Below are 25,096 nucleotides of genomic sequence, written 5' to 3'. Positions count from 1 at the left end.
CCAACGAGCTAACTAAACGAACATCGCCGCGCGTCCGTGCACCGCGTGCGTTCAAGGCGTGGGTACCAGCTGGAGTGGGTGGCTTCTTGTCGCAGGCTTCGGTGCAGCCGGGCAGATTGATGGTGGCGAGCGTGGCGAGGGAATATGTCACTGGGTGCAGCTCGCCGTGGACTGCGCATTAGCATGCAGCAGTTGGAAGTCGACGCAGCCAAGCATAGGCAGTCCAGCACAGCGCTACAAGACACACAGACAGCCCAGATAAACTCGGCAAACCATTGAATAAAGACAAACCAGACAGACAACCCTGGGGGGTGTCGGGAGAGATCTGGTGGCCTCCACCCCAGGGAGTTCACCACATTGTGCACTGACGAGTCGATCGTGTGACCGTATCGTTGTTTAGGCCACCGATTCAAAGAGTTGAAAAATGCGCCCATCTCATCATCCCTTGAGCCGGTGGTCTAGACAAGGCCGAGAGCATTGCACGTGCGTCGCACGTGTTCCAGTCATAATGGACGGGAGTCGTGCCCTTTCCTTCTGTTTGCGAGCAGCGCGCCTGATGCGCGCCGTTTAATTTGTTCGCTTCCATACCGCACGCGTTTCCCTGTCGCCGTGGGTCTCGCCGTCAACGGAGGGTGGCTGGATTTGAATTTGGCACCGGCCAAAAAAAAATGCGCCGGTCAAAATTAGCGAGCCGTCGCAAACAGAATGGTCTCGTCCGCTTGGCTCGTGAATAACGAACTTGAACACAGCGTGAGAGAGGTTCTCCGTTGCGTGCTCGTCGTGAATGACGCGCCCTGGCGCGCACACAAACCTGGCTGAAGTGACGCGAATCCGCCCAATCGGGGGCGTGGCGATGCCTCATTGTGAACAAGCAAGCGACCAAACGCATTTAACAATCGTGCCAATAATTGTGCAGCCCTTTGTCAACCCACTAGCTGAATAAAAGGTCTCCCCGGAGCCGTGTCGGTTATGGGGATTGATTCACCCTACCTCTGTCTTGTCCTGTCGTGACCCTTCTGACAGGTATCTTTGTGTTGTTTTGCGAAATTCCTCCTTGACTTTTGTTTTTCTTTGTTCTCGTATTAATCCCGAGACCCTCGTGGCAGCCTTCCTTCTAGCTACATGCCTCTGTACCGTTTTCAGTTGTTGGTGAAGGTGGAGGGCCCAGGTCCAGTGCAGCTTTCACTCTGCCTCGGATAATCGTCTCGTAGCAGAGTTTTTCAAACCACTTCTTCTATATCACCCCAAAATATCTCTACCAAATATGAAGTGCGCCAGGTACATAGAAGATAGTGGCACAACTGTGTTTTTAGATTAACACGTTTCCACACATACTTAAAATGTATCCACAGAATACGAGTTTGTTCACCCCCCCCCAACCCACTGACCCAGCCTCTGATCACTCAGCAGTATACACGGCGAGCGCTAGGATATATTTTGGGGGTTCTCACCTCTTCCAAGATGTCTGGGCCACTGTGGAAGAGTAGGCCAAAATACATCCAGAGGGGGGCTCTCTTACCTGGCAGCAGTGGAGTGAACAAGGCACTTTAGGGCTGCCCCCTCTACCGTTTAATGCAGTGTTTACATTGAAACGCTTATTAAAACGCCGAACACATCATTATTTTTACTAAACGGTAGGAGTATGGAACCGCTGTTTAACAGCCTGCACTTTTTTATCGCACTGGAACTGATTATGTGTCTTTGTGCGTTGCGGTAAAAACGGGACAATTTGTTCCGTTTTAGATCTCGGGCTTTCGCCGTGAGCGTCTCCTGCCGTGGCAAAAAAAGCACGCGCCCCAATTAATCTACGAGCCCTAATGCCAAGGTTAACGATGACGAAAAGGTTGCGTTGTGCGGATAATCTTTTTTTTTGTAAACCGCAGATCATCCGTGACTTCTCCAAACTCCCCTCGAAAACGAACCGTGCCATGTTGCTCGAGATGAGCCCCCTTTTATGTGCATTGTGATCACCGCATGGAATATGCATTGACTCAGGACATGCAACCCCCAACTTGCCTTACAAACGGTCTGTCAGTTGCTGCCTGAGCGGCGAGCAAAGAACGGACCTTTGATAAACACAATGCTCCCGAACGTTCCGATTAAAATTGGAGAAAGATGTCTTATTCGCTGAGGTAATGGTGCAAGCCTCACGATTCGCTCGCTCGTTGTGAATGCCGGTGAAAGGTGAAGGGGCGAGACTGTCTGAAGGCCGCTTGTGTTGTGGCCGAAACGTCGTGAGAATATTATTGTGTTATTTTATTTTATCAATTTATTATTTTATTCTCATTCTACGTGACTTTACCGAAAGAACCAAAGAAGATAATAAATATATATTTACAACTTGAAAGATGTGTTGTGGCTCTTTGACTGTGTGTCATTGAAGTGTTGTGCAGTGGTGAGCTGAATAAAAAATAGGACTTAATAAATGAGTGTTAAGTTGTGCCTGTGCACCATGGAAAGTGTGCAGTAGGAATGAGTTGTGAGCAAGGGTTTTCACCTTTCAGGTACACGCATACTGGGACCGAACATGGGAACACGATTTAACTCACAATGGCGGAAGAAGGGTGCACTACATTTAGAACCATTGTCTGGAGTTGGGTGTTATGACAAAACTGACATAAAACCGGGGTTCTTATCGTCCCGGGAAGACTCACAGATTACTCACCTATTCTGGTTTCCCCAGGACAGGTGGTAACCCTGGTGAAAGCCCCTGGAAGGAATAGGCGGGAACACTGAGCACACAGCATCACACCGGCACCAACCCACGCAACATTCCGCAACATGGCAAGCAAATATATTGAGACAATGATTAATTTATGCGATGTGTATTTCGTTATTTTGCCACGGAGTTCACGGTGGCCGTGCTCGGCGTAAGCTACCAAGGAGGAGGCTGTGACCCCTCGGAATCTTGAAAAAAACGTTGGGATGCATTAAGGTCAGGTGAAGTTCAAATGCTGCTCAACACGCCGGCTTAATTAGCATCGACAAGCAACTCAGTCGTTCTCGTCTCTACCCTGTCTGCATCTCTCCCCTGTCATCTCACTACATCGACAGCGTGTCTCGTGTCTCTCCTCTGTCGTCTCACGATGCTGTTATAAGTTAAAAGGGGGCTTCTTCAAAGCCATTCTGCTTCTGGCCCTTAAATGGGCTAGCACACCAGCATCGGCAGTTCAGATGTACTGTACAATAATAAAAAATAAAGATTGATGATCACGATGAGACATGAACATGACGGGTTTCTTTTTTTTGTCCCCAAACCAAATTCTGTTCATAACAATGTCAGCTGCTTTGATTGTTTTTCTCTTGTTCATTCTTATTACGTATCATTATTACTCTTGTTTTCTCGGGAAAGCCTCGCTGACTAAGGGACATTCACGGAGCGTGGCGCTTCGATTTCAAGTCAAGCGTGCACCGCGTGGTCGGTGCCGAGCGATAGAGCAGGACAGGTGAGATGTCACGTGGCCCTCGTGGCCTCTGTCAGGTGCAGCGAGAGAGGAATCACCCCTCAAGCCGCAACACCCCACCACGCGTTGTGGAACCGGCACTGTTCTATTTACCACGGTGACCAACCCCCTCAACAACGAGATGACGCTTTTGAATGGTCGAATTATCACATTTCTTGAGAACTGCTTTTTGTGTTCACTTTGTTGTCCTGCCCCCGCACCTCCGATTAGCACGGTTGGCTACGTACGGTGCGAAATAAGTTCACCATACATATGTTGAAATCGAAGCGTCACACTCGTGAATTTTCCTTGTGAGTCTCTTTTTGCAGGAGGGTCCTGACAAATATGTATGCAGCAGGTGGCGGCGGGGGTGGAGCGATGATTGTTATGCTATGAATATTCCAACAGAGGAATGTAAAAAGTTGCATAAGCCGTAGTTGTGTTTGACAGCAATATCATATCACCTGTGTCATCACGAGCGCCTTCATTAGCCGAGGCAGTTGCATCAACGGGCCCCTCCGGTGTGGCACTGTGACCCCGCTGAGCTCCGTGCGTCAGGGATCGCAATCCTTGATCTGCGATCACAGGTTGCACGTGACCCTTATCGGGCTGACATTTTGGCGGAAATACGCGCGCGTGCACCTACGGGCATTCTTTATTACGCTCGATAACACGGGATAAGGGCGCAGCCCTGAAATTGCTCTCGTACGTCACTACCGGCAGAAGGCAGCAGGAGAGTACTCACGATTCACCCCCCCCCCCCCCCCACGCAGTCGTTGTGGGGTGAATCGTGGGGTTTTGGGGGAGATTGGAGAAACTAGCGCCATTGTTTGAACTGCCGCACAGGGAGATTGAATCGACCTGACGGCCTCTGTATTCTAAGTCCGGTGAACTCACCATGACAACACTGTGGCAGCATCCCACAGTGTTCATAACTGAAACAAAATACTGTACTCTATAATCGAGGATTTATTCGTCTAATTTTGCCACTTTTATTCCAGTAGCGACGACTCTTCGCATTCTACCAAACGTTGAATGTTTATGTTACCGACGGTGGTAATAAAGGTTGCAAAACGTTAAATGTATTATTATTATTTTTAGACTTATCACCATTGACATTGTTGTTGGGAGGAATATGACATAATACACACATTAGTATATCATTAGCATATCATTAACATTCAGTGTCGTACACGAGGACACATCCCTGTACATTGGGGATTGTCAGACAAATACCAATCTGCTGTTTGCAGATGCGATTGCAACTGCTTGTAACACAACCAGACGCAATCTGACGGCGCTGGTGGTGTGATCAACAGAACGCAATTAATGCTCTCCATTCCTGGTTGATAAATGGCCGTCGATCGCAGAAGTGGTAACTGTTTGTACCCAGTGGAGGCTTAGGCTTATGAACCCATTTGGAACTGAAATCCCCACGCAGCTATTACCCGAATACACTATCGGTCTGAATCGGTGCAGCTGTGAAAGCCTAAAACATAATTTGCTATCGTTTTATAGCAAGTTATAATATCCCGCACCTCCGATTAGCACGGTTGTCTATGTACGGTGCGAAACAAGCTCAACATACAGACATACAAGTGTCTCCAAATAAGACCGTGTCAAAATGCAATATTATTTTTGACAACACAATTTTCACAAAATGCATCCTCCTGCTTATTAATTCACTTATGTATTACTTACCCCGATCCAGGGCAAACAAATAAAATCGCTTCCAAACATAAAACATATGAGAAGGAGGAAGCACCACTCGTCTCACTTGTTATAAATGCAGCCCGTGCCACTGAGCCATGAGCTGGAATGCCGATGTAGTAATTTATCAAACTAATAACACGAAGGTTTTGGTGATGTACAAGCGTCGAGGGCTCCTGAGGATCTCCCGGCATGAAATAAGTAGCTTCTGAAATGATGTGGGCTGTTGTTTGCACATCTCGGCTGTGTCCGTGATTGTGAAAATATTTCATCTGCATGGTCGCTACGAAAAGCTACAAAATTGACCTCCAAGGCCGCGAGGCATCGGCTGAGTTCACATTACGAAAACTCTCACGTTCAGCAATACACTGCCCAGTTGCCCGGAGCTCTTGCGAATCTCATACACACCCAAGGAGGTTTTGTTTCAAAGCTCCAAACATTATATTGTGGTAAAAGCAACGTTGTTATTTTTTTTTCCACCCGCTTACATGATTGCAGCGCGGCGCAAGGAGTGTATAGCCGATATCACGCCAATTACACCGCTAGACGCAAAGCCAACCAGGCAGCTGGCACAAATGGCACCTGGCACATGTTCAACTTTCTCCTGCCAAATGCCGGAGAGACAGTTGGGAGGCAGCTAATTGAAACGCGTGGCCTCACTTTGGCCAGAGGAGACGACCGTCCTCTCCGCGCGCTGAACGCGTCTCCAGCAGCTCGCAGGCTCGCACGTTGCGTCAGCGCATTGTTGCGTGATCTCTAAACGTGTCGGACCGCAACCCCAGAGGTATTCCATTTTAATCAGAGATTAATCCCCCCCACCCCCACCTCCTTCCAAAGGCAGTTGCTGTAAGAACCCTTCTTCCCCCATGTGTCCCTGGAACCAACGTGACGTGGTTGCTTTTTTTGTTGAATCACCAATCTGCCTACGACACGCCTGCCCTAATCAGGGTGCAGAGATCGAAAGAGCCGACTTTAGATTGCATGGGAGACTCCACAAAAGGACGGTGTGGGAGGGCAAGCGCCCTGCAATTGTCGCGGGCGTGGGAGGAGGTGGGATGGGATGGAGATGCAAGGCAAAGCAAGGGGGGTGAGTGGGTGGGGAGGGCAGCATTGACAGTGGCATCCCACTCACAATTTAAAGCCGGGTTTTAATGTGTTTTAATATATGCAGCGATGAACGACCCTGAAGACTGGAAACAATTTCACGAGGTTACGACACGCCAGAGCGTATAAAAGTGCATGAATAATTCAGGATATATTTTTTGGAAAATGTTTCATATCTTGCAGAGGAATATCAATGGTAATAAGATCATCATTTGCATGGGGATATTTGTATGCGATATACGCCAATAAGTATTTCTTGTTGAGAAAGCGGGCACATTGTATAAACCTTTGTTTTATAGAACAAAAGCATGGCTATTGATTGTTTTCGACTGCGGTGTCGTCGATTGCAACTTGCGCCTTGGGAAAATATAGGTATACTTCTTTATAGCAATATTGATGTCGGCCAGTTTTTTTTTCTCTCTCTCTCTCTCTAGCGTTCCATCACGAGGCAGCACACGCATTCCAATGCAACATGCTGCAGCTAACAGTGCATCGCCCTGTGTCAGAGAATGGCGGTGGAAGGTGACATCACAGAACTAGTTCTGAGGCCACCTCGGTGGACCTCATGTGCACACATTGCAATGCCTAAACACCTGTTACACCGGTGTGCTGAACTAGTCGCGAATCGGCACGTTTTGTTTGCGTGACAAACCTTACTAATTAACTGAGTCGGGTGTTCGCGGGTTTAACGATACATTTATATTCATGCGATCCAATCCCACCCCCCCCCCCCCCTCTATTATGCATGCAAATCTTGTTTGTCACGTTCGTCAAGTAATTGTATTTTTGTCTCAGTGCTTGAATTGTTGCCAAATGAAGGGAACCCCTAAATGTAATGGTGGTGGGTTATATTTTGTGTACGCAGTCGTTACAGCGAATAGACGAACACCATCGACTCATTCTGCTTGAAAACCTCGGTTCAATCGCTGGATTCTTAAGCCAAGGTATCAGCCGTGCTGGCTCAGTGCTGCGACCCCTCAGCCACAAGGCCTCCACATTCTGTGTGCTTTTTAATCCGACACCACAACAAGCATGCTCCAGAGCCAATTCACCAATATATTCCAACTTTAATAAGGGCTGTTGAAGGGAAGTTAGGTAATAACCACAATTTCCTGCAATGAGCAAAAATGTTCCTTCATGCATAAATAATGATGTTTTCAATTCACTCTGTGAAGTTGTAGGTGGCTGAGAATTGGCACGTGGTGAAACAAGGCCCTCAGGCACCTACAGTTTTCAGGTAATGTTTTTTAATTCACAAAGTAAGTTTTTCCTGCTCAAATGGGCGTTGCAAAGGTGCTCATTTCTAACTTCCAGCGCTGTGCCAATGGCAGAAATTCCACAGTCACATTCTGGGGGCAATGCTCCCTATCGGACAACCGCTGTTGACTTCCACACAAAGTGTTACTCCATTTAAATACCATGGAGGGATGATGGGCTGAGTCAAGCCCCCAATTCTGGATTTGAACTTCGCAACCTTCTGACTGCGAGCCGCTGGCTCTAGCATTGAGCCACCTGGCCATAGAGAAATTGGCTACCCAACGCAAGCTATTGTCCGGGCCGTCTGTCTGATACGAGATTGATGCTTGGTTGATGGCAATCCGTACCACCCATGCCAGATGCCACCAACTCCTATTCAGGTGCAGAATCGGACAGACCTTGGGCTAAGCTGTGGAGCTTTGGGAACCATCGATTAAACTCAGCGGAGGCATTGAAGACGTCCGATCGGCTTCTCCCTACGCTCTATGCAAAGACGGAATTTGGACAAGATGCACTTGGACTTACAGAACAGTGCACTGCTCGTATTGAAGAGGCCAGCAGAAGCGGATATCTCAGAACACCTCCTGAAATTCCTCTAAGTGACTTATGGTCCACAGAGTAGAGAGTGACGCTTTCCCACCCCAGTGCCACAGAGAATATTGACTGTCACACGAGAGGCAGACCGATGTATTTATTTATCAAAGCAGGAATATAGCCGAATGAGCTCCCTCTAGTCGAGGCTCTTCTGCCAGCAGTGGCTTGAGCAAGGCAAATGCAGGGCTGCGCCTTCATCGTCCTTTCATTATGATATCTTTGAATTTGACAATTGCGTTTTGGACTATTACGGAGTGTTTTTGAAGCCAAATGGATAACAAGGTTAATGTTATTAATATGTTTTTTTCTGCTTTTACTTTGCCAAATGGATTACCGGAGAGGGCACTTGAATAGCCGGTGAAAAGCCCTTATTTTCACATTTCTTTCAAGTGACTATGGATTTTTAGCACCTATCCGCAATCATCAAAGCGTGATTTAAAAGCCTATAAATGTCTCCACTGTCTCCGTCAAATTACCTTTTGATGAAAGACGCACGTGGCCACGTGCAAATCTCCTCATTTTAAAGTGCAAATTACGCTAATAAGCCACCGTCTTAACGATAAGGGCAGCGTTTTACAATTCATTAGTGGCGCTAATTCATGACTTGATTTTTTTACTGGAAGCTCCTGGCCGCTGTTCATTTTCATTCACAACTGAGGCTTTTTGCTTTCCAGCGAGGTTTTAGGTGTCTGTGGCCAGAGTAGTGATAACATCTCACCTGTATTTATATGTTATCATACAATGTCACCTACGACCAAATCACGAAGAATCTAAGCCGGTTACAGCCTGGATTGTGCTTGGGCGAGTGATCACAGGTGTAGTCGGCGTGGTGGGCAGTCGAGGGCATGTACAGCAACATCCATTTCTGTTCAATACTCTTCTCCGAACCTCACCGATCTCGCAATGACCGGCATGGTGAAGTATGGTCAAGCATCCGTCGATAAAACGCACTCTACGCACACAACACAAAGGCACGGGGCGTGCATGCTCCTTTTTCCGACGCCGATTTGGAGTGGAATGTAATTGTCCTAATTATTAATATTTTTTTTATGAACGCACCGCCCAGCGCCGTGTGGCCAATGGTACCCTCACAGCATTGCCCATCCACTGCCGCTGATCTCCCGTTGAGTTGAAGCGCTTGTGCGGCCATCACGTTGTCAGCTGTCAACCCGACCTTTCCACGGTGCTCACCTCTGCCTCCCCATCAGTTTAGCCCCTTACATCCCCCCCACCCCCCCGACCTCATTTGTGTTTGTTCCACCCCAATCAATGGACCTAACTAGGGTTGCCACCTCTGAGCCACAAGAAAACAAATGGGGAATACCGCAGGAATACGAATATCTCACAGTGCCGGACGAGGGGAGAACCACGTGTCAATGATTCATCATGTATGAAGGCCGCCACGGCACGCGAGGGAGAGGGGGCCCAGCACCACGCCAGGCCGCCTTTGTCTCCCCAGTGGCGATGTTTACATATCGCAGCACCAGGTACTCGTGTAAGGCTAAATCGACCTAGGGGAGGCCCAGGACCGGTTTAAATAAATGTCACTGGTATTGGCCGAGTGCGGGAATCGAGCTTCAGTCGCCCGGTCCGTAGCGCAGTGCTCTAACCGCTGCACTACCGCTCCCTGTAACGATACTTTACACACAAAGATTAAAAAACGATTCCCCGTATTGCCTTAACAGACTGTAGGGGAAAGTGCTGTTAGAGAGCACCTATGAAGGCCAGAACGGCACACGAGGGGGTGGGTGGCCAGCACCACGCCCGGCCGCCTTTGTCTCCCTAGTGGCGATATTTTTTTACGCACCGCACCAGGTGCTCATTTGAGGCTGAGTCGACCTAGGGGAGGCGCAGAACCGGTTCAGATAATCGTCACTGGTATCGGCCGTGAGCGGGAAACGAACCCGGGTCGCTAGGGTCATAGCGCAGCACGCTAACCGCTACACTACCGCTCCCAACACACACGTACACAGAGACATACATGCACACACACACACACACCCATGTCAGTCACCCGTTGCTACCCAGGACAACCACAACAACCCATGATTAGGACACAATATAATTTAATTATATCAATGAATGGTGGATCAGGGTTTAATCGCGCTGCTTGCCCACACGCAACACTCCTTTACCATGTCATACTGACTAGCGCGGTGAAGTGTGGTCAAACAACCCCTTAGGACTGATGCAACATGGGGAAGCATTCATTGAGCGGCATGTTCACAAAAGGGTTGTTCATCAGTATTGATAATATTAATAGCCTGTTGTCAATCCACTGCTGGATGAAGGCCCTGCCACACCGTGCCATTCGTGGGGGTAGTTTTGACGATCCCTCACCATGCCGATCGACACCGTAGCCTTCCGCAATCATTATTATTCATGATAAGAGTTGTTTGGGCGAGATCGCCTGATGATGCTGGTTATAATCACCAGCGAAACGTCGTGCTGAAATAGTAACTGATTGGCACGTGACAAACCTAACTTAATTGGTGGTGTCGGGTGGAGAGTGGGGCTTACGACACATTTACATTTACACGATATAACCCAAACAATTTCAACACGGGCTGGTCAAATGTCACTCGCCACTGATGTTAGCTACGACCGGGGAATTGTCGTCCCGTCACTGGGCTCACATTGCAATGGGCAAACAACTCCATCGTGTATCTAAACCGGTCCTGGGCCTCCCCTAGGTCGACTCAGCCTCAAATGAGGACCCGGTCTGATGTGCAAACATCTCGATTCGGGAGACAAAGGCGGCCGGGCGTGGAGCTGGCCACCCGCCTCATCGTGTCCCGTGTCGGCCTTCATAGGCCCTCGCTGACAGCACTTGCCCCCAAAAGTGTGTAAAGGCTATACGGAGGATCTTTGTCTTTGTGTATAATGTAAAGCGTAGACTCTTAAAGCAAGGATAAAGTTTGCAATAGGTCGAAGTCCCACAAACCTTCTGCCGGCGGTCGTGCTAATCGCGTGTTTTTTTGCGTTGTTAAATGCAAAAAACTAATGAAAAAATTGTAATGTTTATTTTGAAATGTTAAAATACAATATCTTACATTCACACAGCCAATAACTTAGTACAAATATAACATTTTCCCTCACTGAATATTCACTTGATTGCAGATGATGCATTGCATAAATTATTCAAAATTATACTATGCACGATGACATTTGTGAAAAAAATAGCTTTGACATAATTTAAGATAACCACCATTCAATTAAATTAACAATAAAATATAGGCAGTTTTTGTTCCGTATATGCGAACTTGGCCTATTATATATTTTTTCGTAAAATTGCACTTATCCACAACAACTTTGCAGCTAATATACAGCAGAAGAAAGTTTTTTTTTTCATAATAATGCTGCCATTGCATTTCATCGGACGGGATGCAATTTTTTTTCAGCCAAATGCCACTGTTTTCAAAAAGCCATGGTCTCAGAACCCCATTTAAAGCTGTAGGAATGTGTGCGTGGTGAGGTGCAAAATGCTGACTCGAGTTAAGGTGTGGGTGAGTGCACTAAAAACTGAAGAGCGAACAAAACGTGAAAAAGGGGCTTTAGGACCAGGGGTGAGATCGATAAAGGGGATACGGCTCAGGGGGCAGGGCTGGTGGCAGGGTCGTCCCTCTCGTTAGCTACTCGGGGTAGAGCGAGAGTCTGGGTAATCCCGTGCACTCTCAAAGAGAGTACCACTCTCTTCCTGTTTACACCCCCTCTCCCCCCGAGCCAGCGGTGGAAATTCCACGTTCGTACGGCGAGAGCGAGTCTCTCCAGAAGTAAACCACTGTCGAGTTCTTCCAAAAATGCCACCCATTTTTAATATAAATTGACCCCGCAGGGATGATGGGCTGAGTCGACCCCCACAGCCTTTCAAGCACGAACAGCTCGCCCTACCACTGAGCCATCTCTCCCAGGCGCTTTCCCTACGTGAAATGGGTCTCCTAATGGGCCCCCTCCCCCTCATTGCCCCCCCTCCCCCTCTAGCAAAGCATGGCCTTCTTCTCACCCTTTGTCCGCTTTTCAGTGTTTGTGTTTCAAGCGGCGCACGATGGGTTACAGACGTCCATGCAGAATAAGTCGGATAACGTGAAGGCACTTCATGTTATGGTGCACACACAGCGCTGCCACCCGCTCCCTTGCCTGCACAGACAAAACAGAGAAAATGAATGCGTTTACCATGAACAAGCTCGAGGCGTCACTCGTGATGACAATCAACGTGAGATCTCCGCGAAGCCTTAAGGCCGGCACGGCACACGAGGACCCGGTGGGTGACCAAGCACCACGCCTGACCGAGTGGCGATGTTTGCCCACCGCACCATTTACTCATTTGAGGCTGAGTCGATCCAGGGGAGATCCAGGACCGGCTCAAATAATCGTCACTGGAGTGTTGGCCACGAGGCGGCAAGCGTTCTCGGGTCGCCAAGTTCGGTCGCGCAGCGCACTACCCGCTACACTACCGCTCCAACAATCAACACGCGCGCACGCATGCACACGCATTGACAGGGCAATCAGCGTCATTCCTCAAGGGCAGTGGCATTGCCATCGCACTGGTGGCAGGAGAGGTGCACTTTTGAGGTGTCTGTGACTACGTGACAAAAGCTCACCAGTCGGGGTCAGACCCAGGTGTTGTTGGATAATGGCCATAAAGTACATAACAGGAATAGGCACACTGGGGTCTGGTCTGCATGCGTGGTCCCGCAATATGTGCAGGCAGAGAAGATCAAATACCACGTGGCTTTTGTCTAAGTTTTTTTCGGATATATAAGAAAGCAATTACGCAAAATCATCTCTCAAGTCGTATCATGCGTAGGACGTGTGCCCATCTTGTCAAAATGACGATATGAAGACATGCGTTTCAGAAAGGGTGACTCATACCACAGATTTCTACGTGAGAGCTTTTCGATATGAAAGTGTCACTCAGAAGAAGACAAAGAGAGCTCCTTCATTCACACAGGGCAACTGAATAATTACGAAAGCGCCCCCCAGGAGCAAAGCCAGCTGTGTTTATAGGCAGTGTGTGCTTGTATCATAACTTGTATTCTGCTTTATAGTCCATGGGCCAGAGCAGAACTGGTACCACTCAAGATAGCAAAGCTTAGGTCTTACCGATTTACTAACACGGCCAATGCGAGTAGTGGGTAACCCCACTCCTTTGTAATGGTTACCACATTATTCACTGGTGTTGGCCACATAAAGAAGTTGGAACCGCTCGAGTGATATCATCTCAGTTGGAAATGACAAATGAAATAACTGGTCTGGGCTCATGGACTGTTATTCCTACCAGATAGATTAGATTTGGTGGGGCTTTCTTCGGTAAAAAGGGTAATAATTACAAATAATTTATTGTTGGGTTAAATTTGTGTCGTTAAGACCTTCCACCACCCAACACAGTTAACATCAATAAACTTGTCAAGTGAACAATACAAGCGTTTAACCTGCCAATTCTGATTGCTTCAGCTCACCGGTGTGAGTTGGAGGACAACATTCACAAGCAACGTTTTGCTCGAGACTGCGCCAAACATCTTCAGGACGAGATCAGAATGTCGGCTATGCTGGGTGATGGTAGGGGCTTTCTTCTGACATAAATTTGGCCAGATCTATAACGTGGCCTAAGCTAAAAGTCAATTATGCATCATGATATTGTTAAGTTTTACAATGAGGATAATCGCTGCGAACGAGACCTGGCCGCGATGTTTCCTCTCCGGTGCCTGGACTACGCACAAGGGCCGGTGTTGTGGCTACTCACCTCCGGCAGGGCTCCTAACTCTTGGTGCAGAGCGGACTCATGGTGAGTCTTCTGAGGAGGCGTGCGCACCTCCGGTAGTCTGCACCCACGAGGACACGGGCAAGGAAGACAAAACTAAAATCAGAAAATGAGACGTCAGCCCCAAGCTTCCACACCGAGGATATAAATAGTCCGTGGGCCACAGCAACAATTGGTACCACGTAACGTAGCTAAGCATTGGTGACACCGCTGTATTTATGCAGCTAATGAGGGCGAGGTGTTTGATAACCCCGTTCGTTTCAAATGGCCATCACATTCACTGTTATTGGCCACGTAAATAAATTGGAACGACGAGTACAACACGTGGTCTGGACTCGTGGACTTAACACTGCGATGGCATGGCGAGTGGCGACTGCTTCGTGCTTTTCACACTCGAGTCCTCGCGACGCGGGCTTAACGTTCAGTCAAACAACCCCTCCATGCTCGATACAGTGTTGGGGGGGGCCTTCATCCAGCAGTGGATTGACATGGAGCTGTGATCTTATCTTAAATATGCACGGTATACGTATATGCATGAGTGCGATTTGCTTCGAGTGTGCAGGCTCGTAAATTTTGCTGGGGCTTGTCTGGGTCATTGACCTGGAAATTAGTTTCACACCCGGCACACCAAATCCAGTATACATCTCGCTATGGCTGTGGCTACTACTCGTCACGTGCCTGTTCCAGTCTACCAGGAACTCAGTGAAAATGAAGTGCTTCACGGGGCCTACCACTCGCATGAAGGTTTCTATATATCTTTTGTATAACTGATTAATCATTATTCTGGCAACGTCTCCCAACTTAAGAGGAGAGTAAGGACACAGAATCTGGTTGCGGTTAAGCATGGCTCAATTTCAGATAAAGACGTTTGGGGCTGATCTCTGGAAAATATTCCATGAGAAATTCAGCCCGCTATTGACCCCCTCCGTAGGAATATGGAATTGTATAAGTGGTTTTGGGCGCATATATATGTTTGTGTTTAGTTTGTTGTCCTTCCCCTGCGCCTCTGATTAGCACGGTTGGCTCCGCACGGTGCAAAAGACGTTCACCATACAAAGATAAAGACAAATAACCCAGCCGATGTCTATCTCATGCGTCTCAGAGCAGCCCGTCTTTGGGCTGCGACGCGTTCACCGGGTGCCATGCACGCTGCCCTGGTTGACGCCAGAATCACTTCGCTGCGAACCACACACCCTAATGCCCAGTACGTAGTGCTCCCATCGCATCCAGCCTGGCCTTCAACATCCAAACGATCCCACCACCCCATAGGAGCACATTTTAGACACACTAACTTAGTTTGGCTAAACGTCCCAATATTGAACCACAGAGCTTGGCCAAGTGTTGGCGCCCAACTCGGAAAACATTCAGTGACCAATGAAGCCCTGTGTATTACAATCATAATAATGCCCTTTATTTATACAAGAAAGCATTGGTGAGTCCCGGCATGCCACATCAAGTGCACATCTCGCTTTGGTTGTGGCTCACCACGTGCCGCCTAGTCGAGTCTACGAGCGCCCCCAGATTATGTTGAGTGAGAAATCAAAGCCCATGCCGCAGGGTATTTGTTTCGTGGCTATATATCCGAGCCGTGGAGTAATGCGGACTTACAGGAGCGGACCGTGCAGTCGCGGGTGTTGTGGTAGAGCCGGTAGAACTGCCGACTGCATTCCGGTGACATGTACATGGAACCTGCAACCCGCAAAGACACCAACACACACACACACAACACACGCAATAAGGGGCCATCCATTTAGTAGGTACGCAAAAAATCTGTCAAAACTTGACCCCTCCCCCCCGTCCCTGTACGCACGTGGACTGTTTACACCCCCCCCCCCCCCACTTGTGTACGTTCGCCTGACGCACCCCCCCCTCCCAATCCTATAGAACGGCCGATATTTAATCCACGCAGAAACGATCAAGGATTAATAATATTAACGTGTTTAAGCAAACAGATAGTCCACCGCCCGACTATCTAACTCATTTGAAGGCCAATGTAGACAAATTATTATCGAGGCTTCACCCCCCCCCCCGTTTCCTATTCGTACAATGTCAGTAGACTACCCATACCAAGCGTACGCATTTGGGTTAACCCCCCAACCCCCTCCATGTGTACGTTCTAAATGGATGGCCCCTAATGAGCATAGCCCCCCTAATCAACACGTCCAATAATTATCAGCCAGCGTTGAAGAGCGTGTCGATGTCGAGCCCCCACCCCGCCCCGCTCCCACCGGTGTTCGCGCACTCCGAGGGATTCATCTCATCCAGGGCTGTGCGGCACAGCGAGCGCGGAACAAAAATACCTCCAAACCCTGCACACCACATCCAGTATCTCCCGCTATGGCCGTGGCGACTACAAGTCACATGCCACTTGCTGTAGTCTGGCAGCAACCCGGTATGGATTACATGACCAATTATGCCTGGCGCATTCCAACAACAACTATAATAATGATGTCCTTTATTTAGCCACGAAAGCGTCACTGAGTTCCCAGACTCTTTTCTATCAGGAGGTTTCCTGCAGTGGGATGTTCGTGTCCATAGGGGAAGGAGGCGACAGTGCTTGGAGAAAACCCATCACACATACCGCGGGGGAAACACTCAAAATTCCACAAGAATAGATTCAAGAATCTCCTGGCCACCATGTCACCAAGTGTGCGGTGGTGACACGTGAGGCTTTGAGTCTGGATCTGTGCGCGTAGTGTGTATACTGTAACAAAGACATCAATATTACAGTCACAAAGGCTGATGCGGCAAGAGCTGTTAGCGAGCACCTATTAAGGCCGGCACAGAGCACACCAAGGGGGTGGTGTGGGCAAGTACCACACCCGCCCGCCTTTGTCTCCCCATTGCTCATGTTTACACACAAAACCTTGTCCTCGTTTAACTCTGAGTCGACTTAGGGACCGGTTAAGATATTTTACCGATGATGTTGGCCAAGTCCGGGAATCAAATCAACCTGGGGTCACTGGGTTCATGGCGCATAGCGCAGTGCGCTAACCACTGCGCTACTGACACACACACACATACAGAGGCCACAGTGCGATCACGTGGCAGGGCGCCAAAATTGTCCGTCTTGTTTTGTCAGAGTGTGGCACAGACTCTGGGCACTGAAAAGGATTTTTTTTTTAAACAAGACCCTGATTGAAGCAGTCGCGGTTCAATAAATGGACGGAGCAAATTGGTCGCCAATGACCGTGGAATTGTATTACACGCGCGGGGGATCTTTAGCTCACACGAGACCGTTGCTGGCAAGTCCAGCGGTCAGCGGGCTACGACTGGTAATTACGAACAGCCCACCCACCCACCCACCGTCCCTGCTGTCTGGGTGGTGGTGGTGGCGGTTCAAGGTAGCGTGGGAGAATGTGGGCGTGTGTGGGCAAGTGGCGTGGCGGGGAAGGTGGGGGTCGAACGGTGTTACATTGTATAATGGGGTATTCGTTACCTTTGTGCGCTATATTATTATTATTATTGCTGGTTCTCTAGTGTCCCTGAAGCACCCCGCAACCCTCGTTTGGATAAGAGGCAATTTCAGGGACCTCATTTGTAGTTCTGTGAGATAATCTTTCTAGAGGCCGCTCTTCAGGAGATTCATTACACTAAACTATGTTTTATTTTACCGGGTAAGGCCCATTTAGCTATATGGCTGTTTTTTTCAGAAGCGACCTGGCCACAAATGATAGCCCAATGATGTGGCTTGTCACTTTGAAATCTATTGCAGCCAAATACTCTAAACGCATGTTCATTCTAAATGTGGAGGGAAAAACCAGGAGAAAGATCCACGTGAACATGGGGAGAGAGAACATGCAAACTCTAAATATTCAGACATCAGGATTAGGATCAAACCCAAGACCCCCTGCATACCAGGCAAGGTAGTTAAGATCTCGCCACCGCGGCCTCCCATCAGCTACGTAGGTTTTCCTGGGGTCGGTGAACCAGACATTATCTCAGTGACCTACACAGTATGTCTCTCACAATGGTTCTGCCTACTACTAGTCAAATGCCACCTTACTTCAGTCTACACCAGGGATCTGAAAAATTATTCCGTTTGAAATGTTGCCCTGACCGTTTTGGTTGGATGTACTGGTCACTGCATGAGTTCAAAGTGGAAATGTTTATATTGACAATATGATGCCAAGAGCACAGTACAAATGTAACAGATAAGCAAATGCATAAAAGCAAAAACCAAAGCCTCGTTTTCTGAACATGAATTTTAGTTGCTTGATGCGGCCAAAAAATAAGTGTTGGTGGTAAGTGAATTAGCAAGAGAGAGTGAGCGGGCGAGACAGTCAAGAGGGAATGAGTGAGCGAGGAAGCGAGTGACCAACAGGGAATGAGCGAGCCAGTCAGTGAGTGAGTAAGTGAGGGGGCGAGTGACCAAGAGGGAATGAGCGAGCCAGTCAGTGAGTGAGCAAGAGTGTGTGGGCAAGTGAGAGAGCGAGTGAGCAAGAGGGAGTGAGCGAGCGAGTCAGTGAATTAGTGAGTGAGGGAGCGATTGGGCTAGAGGGAGAGGGAGTGAGCGAACGAGGGAGTGAGCAATCACGCGGGGGTGAAAACTGTGAGTGCGATGCACAACTCACTCTTATTGGTGACGTGTTTGATGAATTTCTCTTTCAGACTCGGGTCACGGGTATCGATCGCTGTGGGAGAAAGAAAGCAAAACACGAGGCCACCGTTAGCTCACGGCCAGTGCCGATCGCTCCCGACCGCGAGCTGCCCGCACTGCCACTGGCAGACAGACGCACACATCGAGAGGGACAACGAACACTGCGGGAATTTTATTTCACGCGCACGCATAACCCTGCTAATCGCACCTCCGATTAGCACGGTTGGCTACGTACGGCGCGACAAAAGTCCAACGTACGTAGATAAGGAGATTTTAAACATTCACACATTACAATCAGCGAGCAGTTGGTGGAGGAAGCTCCGCAGAGCCCCTGCGGGAGGCTATTTTGGCCTACTTTTTCAAACTCGCCAGATGTCTCGAGAGACGTGAGCTTGCCCACACTTTACCCCGCCGACACACGACGTGCCCTGGGTAGAGGCGGCGGGGTTTGGTAGCGGGGCGTTCGAGAAACTCGCACAACCGTTTAAAAGCCGCCGCGCCGGGCGATGGAATCGAACCGGTGACCTCTTGGGTCCTGCGCGTCGTGCACGCTGACCACCGCACCGCGGGCGCGGCTCCGGAGGGAAGGGGCCGTGGAGCCCAACGTGAGGCGCTCTTTGAGCGTCGTTGATCGGCGCTGGGCCCGTAAGGATTGGTCAGTCGCGAAAGTCGCGAGCGCCCCCAGATTTCATTGGATTTTGACGTTCGCGCGCTGCATATGTACGGGGCGATCCATGTATAGACACCCCATTGATTATAATCGTCAATGAACTACATTCTGAACAGGTGGTTGCAGACTCTGAAAGCGGTGGTTCCTTGGCTGACGGAAGAAACACCTTTACTAGTGAATAATACGTGCGCTGAGATTGGTGGATGTTTCTACATATATGTTTTGAAATAACAATGTATTTTCTTCACAACGTATCCCTGTTGTTTCAATACGGTATCTATAAATAGATCACCGTCCAGCTTCTGAAGCAACTATTTGATTGACACGAAACGTCGTGAGAAGGGATGGACGATGGCCGATGGCGAACAATAACAACGGAGTTGCGGCCAAGGAATGAAACGTCCACGGTTGAGGTGGAGCGATGAAGTTCGTGGACGATCATGCCCGAAACGATCGTAAAGTGGTAGGCTTGGGGGGAGGCCTTCATCCAGCAGCGGATTGACCGTGGCCGATGATGACGGAGATAATTTGCGGCCACGCTCCTGGGTAAGCAGTGACGAGGCACGGGGAGCAACCGGGGAACTTTCGTCACCCCCCCCCCTCCGTTCGGTGGTGGGCGGCTTTGTACCGGGCTGCTCGCGTTGAGTCGTCATACTAACAGTTCTTTTTTACATAAAAAAGACACGGGGAGCTGCCGCATCCACCGCACGGTGGGCCCTCGGCGCTCGTTGGGGCCTCACGCGGAGCAACGCGGCGGGGTCGCGAGTGAAGGGTCGCTGGGTCACACGGGGCCACGTGTTCAACAGGGCTTCCCGCGTGGCGCCTCTCCTCCCTGTGTCACCGCGAGCGATGGACCGTGGCCAGCCAAGATTCAAAATTACAGAAATGACTCCCCCCGCCCCCGCTGGGATGACTTTTTGGCCGCCGCGAGGATGAACGTTGGTGACATCACGCCCGAGGTGGAGTGTTGCTTGGGCAAGGTCCAGGACGCACGCGTTATGATGGCGGGTATCGATAGAACGCATTGGCAGACAATGTCAGGCAAGTGGCGTTATTAAATGCCAACTAAGGCTGCCTGCGAGGAGGTAGTGTATGGCTATCATGTCCGCCGCATGAGATGCTATTTATTTTTGGCCAAATCAACCTAGGAGTGGGCCAGGTAACAAAAACATCCGGCAGGTGCGCAAGCCCCAGAATTGAATTAGTTTTTCAGTTTCATTTATTTGGTTTAACCCTGTGAGCCATTCTGCTCTTGATTCGGGTGCAGCTGCAACAAACAATAAAATTACGAGATACATTTCAAATTTACTGCACGCAAATTGAAACATCCCCTATAAAAAAAATTACATCTTCCAAAAAAAGCACCGTATGCTCATACTGCGTAAAAAAATGTGCAAAAATCCCAAGAATCCGGAACGATGATTCCGTTCGCAGGAGATCAAAATCAAAATACACATGCACACATATACATAAACACAAACACTGCGATTCTCCGTCTAGCGTTAATGACCGTTGTAACAAGTGCCGTTAGCTGTATCGACCTTCATGAGGTCGATTCAGCGGCATGAAGGAGAGGTGTGACCAGATCCAAGCCCTACCGCCGTTGTCTCTCCGGTGCTGACATTTACACACCACACCAGGTACACGTGTTTCATGGTGAGTCGACCAAGGGCAGACTCGCGACCGGTTCAGATATTCGTCACCAATGTTGACCGTTGCTGGGAAATCGACCTCTGGTCGTCTGGTTCGTAGCGCGAGGCATTTTCCATTACATTCCTACTCCATAATCACGCACGCACTCGCAAGAGACAAAGATCCTCCCCGATAGACTTAACAGACTTTTTGGGGGGATAGCGATGTAAGCGAGCACCTATGAAGGCCGGCACGGCACACACGAAGGGGTGGGTGGCCAACACACACGCTGACACACACACACACGCTGACACACACACACACTGACACACACACACAGACGCTGACACACACACACACGCTGACACACACACGCTGACACACACACGCGCGCGCGTGTCACCTATGGGGAAGAATATCTCGGACGGGATGCGTGACATCTCGGCCGCGTTCCCCGCGAGGTCCTCGGAGGAGGGGAATGCGAGGGGCGAGGAGGAGTGGCGTGTCCCGCCGCCTCGCTCGAGCTCCTCCAGCGCGGCGAGGACGAGGTCCAACAGGGACTGGCGAGACGCCAGCCCCGCCTGGAGACCCGCAGCTCCGTCCCAGCAGCGCGCCGACGCCGCCAGCAGCGCCAGCAGCCCCAGCAGCGCGTGCACGCGTATGGCAGCCATTTCTGCGTACAGCGGAGGAGGAGAGGGAGAGAAGGGGTGGGGGGGTTGGTGGCGGTGACGCTGCGGCTCGTCAACAGGAGGACGGCGAACAAAATAACGAGAAGAGACACAATTCTGTAAAACTAAAAAACACACACAACTGAATATTCCAAAAGCCGCAATGCACGTGAATACAAGACGGCGGCCCTTCATGAATGACGTCGAGGAGACAGTCGTTCATAGAGAGCCGCAGGTTGCCGACCCCCCCCCCCCCCCCGCTGGGACATGTGGCAGGAGACAGACACGGGAGGTCGAGGTTGGTGGCGCTTCACGCCCGCTGCCCTCCCACCGCCCTGCATGGCCGAGTACAGAAATTAGCTGCTGCTGCTGCTACTGTTGGTTGATGGTTCACAAAGACAGTTAACAACAACAACAACACATCAACACGTTCAGCAGTGGCGCTGTGTCTTCAAAATATAGAGATATGTAATATAATCGACGTTTTCCAGGGCACTGGCCCCTGCGCAATAAAGATGGGTTATTGCCCGAAACGTCGCCGATTGTATACGTTTCCTTTCAAGGCCACGGCGTTGTTGATGATCGTGTTTATTTTGGTGGATGCGATCATCAGCGTGGCAGATGCATTATCGTTATTATCATCATTATTATCCAATACGGCGTAGCCACGTGAGAGCCCAAACAATCATCAATAGCGTCATCTAAAATCAACCCTCTGTTACCACGCGAGTACCCGTTAGCATGATGGTCATCAACATCAATTATCTATTGACCAAATGTCGTCACATCATCACCATCACCGCTATCCTCCGATGTAATTGAGCGAGGAGAGAGATGGACATCATTACAAATATCGTTTAATCAGATTAGATTCCGCCCCATGATCAGCATCTTCCGATATTCTTGAGCCGAAATGAAAACCCATGAGGGATCATGCTCCCCCCCCCCCCCCCCCGCCAAAGGGATGTTGTACCAGTGAATATTATTCTCCTTAGATAAAGTTTCAGAAACGAAAGGCGCATCATATACTATTGCCCAACAAGTTATTTCGCTTTTCGGAAGGAGCTGTGGCGCAGTGGTTAGCGCACTGCGCTCTGAACCCCAATTTAATTTAAAGTCACATCTTGCGCTCAAAGCATATACGTATATTCGTTAGAAGGCAGAGTATTCATGCGTTCAATGTCAGAAACGATCGATTGATATTCGGTTATCAGAAACGGGTAACCAGTAGTGGTGGCGCTAGTTCATTGGGGCCCCTAAAAAGCAGACAATGTTTTAGCCCGTCCCTAATTAATGTAAAGATATAGACATGATGTAGAGATGTAGTGAGATAGGAGAGAGATGTACACCACAACAAGAGAGATCTAGCGAGGCGCGAGAGAAGCGAGCAGCAGACAATGTCGAGATGCGACCGATCAATTTGACAGATAAGCGAATGAGTCTGCTACGTGTCTTAGGATTTGAATTTGAGACTGACATTCGAGGCACCCGTGCGTTGATATTAAATGCGCATTGGTGCCCTGGGCTGCTGCGGTCCCTCCAAGCTCGCTTTGGGAATGCTCTCGCGCCACCGCAGCGCCGCACGTGACCCGCCGCGTGTCCGTGACGGTAACCGACGCTCGGTTGCGTCAATAACCCATTGCCAGACTCCGGTAGCCGCCACCCGCATCTTCGTCTGTGCAGACCTTGCGCACAGGTGCAACGTGGCTCGTTGCGATCACCCGAGAATGTGGAAACATTCACAAATCTACACCACGCATCGGTGCACGGGGCTGGTTGGTGCCAGCCAAGATGAATGCGCCCCTCTTAATGCATCAAGTCCAAGCAAGGTGTCTGGACCATTGTATATACAAAATAATACCAATAATAATAAACAGCCCCTTGGCAATCCACTGCTAGATGAAGGCCTCCCCATGCCGTGTCGGTAACGGGGAGGGGGACGGTGTTATTTGGCCATACTTCACCACGCTGGACAATGCGAATTGGCGAAGAACGGGAGGGCCGTCTAGAAGCGACCCAGTTACCACTGATGTTAGCCCTGGTCGGGAACCGAACTCAGCTAAGCTGGTTCAGAATTGTAGTGTGCTAACCATGGGCCACCGCTCCGTCTCACGTGCCCGCGGCTGTGTTCGTGCCGGCTGAGATGAATGGAGGTAGCCACGGCACGTGAGGTCCGAGGATTATTGCTGGGAGCCGTGCGCCGCTGTTTTACTGGGGCATCGCTCACACTCATTTGCTGAACTCTATCCACACACAGACTGAGCCTGCAATAATACGCAGATACCATACGCGAACCTACGGGGTCATGTCTCGATAATAACGGTCGTACGAATTATGCAGGCCCGTGTGCTCCTCGACATTCAATATAAGAGGCAGCCAAACTGTCTGAGAACGGGATTACTTATACATCGCCTTGGTCAATCTGCTGCTGGACGGATGACAGTCCCTCTTCTCCCACCACCCACGCCATGTCAGTCATGGTCGTGTTGCTTTGACCATACTTCAGCACGCTGGTCAGTGCGGGTTGTTGGTGGGGCGAGGCGGTGTGGAGAGAGGCAGCACCGGTCTCAGATATCACTGTCGCTGCTCACGCTCGCTGTGGCCGGGAACGGCACCCAGGGGCGTTGGGTTGGTTCGCAGCGCTGCGCATTAACCAATCCGAAACACGATTAATGTAATGTTTGCTCGTGTGAAAAGCAATATCCTTATGGTGAATGCAAACAAGGTGCAATGGCAGTAAGATGAGTCACGGTAATGATAACTTGTTTACATGTTCGAAACGTGTTTACATCCCGTTGCACGTGATTTGTTAATAACAGGAATGTGTAAGGTTCACGTATTATTGCATATTTACATCTTCCTTGCAATACTTACTGTGGTTTTATTTATTTAATAATTAACGCCCCGCCAATCGAGCTCTTACATTGTACCAAAGCAATAATAATGTTTGATGTGGTTTGTTGTACACGTGCATTCCGCGACGTGCGGGTTCCGCTTAATTAAATTATACGAACTGAAGTGTAGGGCCGCGTGTGTGAGTGCATTCCACAGCGAGTCTGTCTAGTGACTGACTTGCAACGATAGATCGGGAATTACAGATTCAGCAGTTGGACAGCATGAGGCAGCCTGTGGCTTGTAGTTCATCGGCTGCGATCAATCCACTGCCGGATGAAGATGTCATCTCTCAAGATCCTACAATGCCATTAATCCACACATAGAGCCTGCACACGGACTGACCTGGAGTCATGAAACCCGAACACCAATATTTGCCTACCGTGTGGGGTGCGTCTGCGCACGTGCGTCTAATCGCTCGACATGGTCGCTGCGATGCCTCTCTCACCTTACGACTCGCGGCGGCAGGAGTTGAAGATGGAGCTTCACGTTACGCCTCTTCAACGTCCTTTGCTTCGACTTGCGACGGGTTCTTACGAGCCGGAAAACAACAACGCACGACAAATTCGAGCTTGACAACTTGTATTCTCTTCCCAACTGCCTCGTTATTAACCCTGGCGCTGGGGCCGAGAGTGTCTCGCTTATATACAGGACAGACAGCACGCCCCGTCTAGTCAACAGTGGGTGGATGTAACACTTGAGGCGCAATCTCGCCCACCTCCTTCCCTCCTCCACATACCCCTCCTCCTTTATTCACACTGTGCC

At 49.6% G+C, this 25,096-nt stretch overlaps 1 protein-coding gene across 1 annotated transcript; it reads right to left on the bottom strand.

Moving 5' to 3' along the window:
* Positions 1-11,116: 11,116 nt before the first annotated feature.
* Positions 11,117-25,050, bottom strand: ALKAL2 (ALK and LTK ligand 2). Its single transcript, XM_032961815.2, has 6 exons — positions 24,780-25,050; positions 21,175-21,444; positions 18,444-18,503; positions 15,478-15,558; positions 13,852-13,930; positions 11,117-12,245 (listed from the first exon to the last, which is right to left on the bottom strand). Exons 2-5 carry the CDS (start codon positions 21,440-21,442, stop codon positions 13,866-13,868), a joined length of 474 nt encoding a protein of 157 aa, XP_032817706.1. The 5' UTR covers positions 21,443-21,444; positions 24,780-25,050; the 3' UTR covers positions 11,117-12,245; positions 13,852-13,865.
* Positions 25,051-25,096: the final 46 nt, after the last annotated feature.

Source organism: Petromyzon marinus, chromosome 27 (assembly GCF_048934315.1).
Source record: "Petromyzon marinus isolate PM22_M1 ecotype Great Lakes invasive population chromosome 27, UKy_Petmar_22M1.pri1.0, whole genome shotgun sequence".
NCBI lineage: Eukaryota > Metazoa > Chordata > Hyperoartia > Petromyzontiformes > Petromyzontidae > Petromyzon > Petromyzon marinus.
Note: the sequence above shows the minus strand (reverse complement) of the source record. Positions and strands in the feature narration are given on the sequence as shown.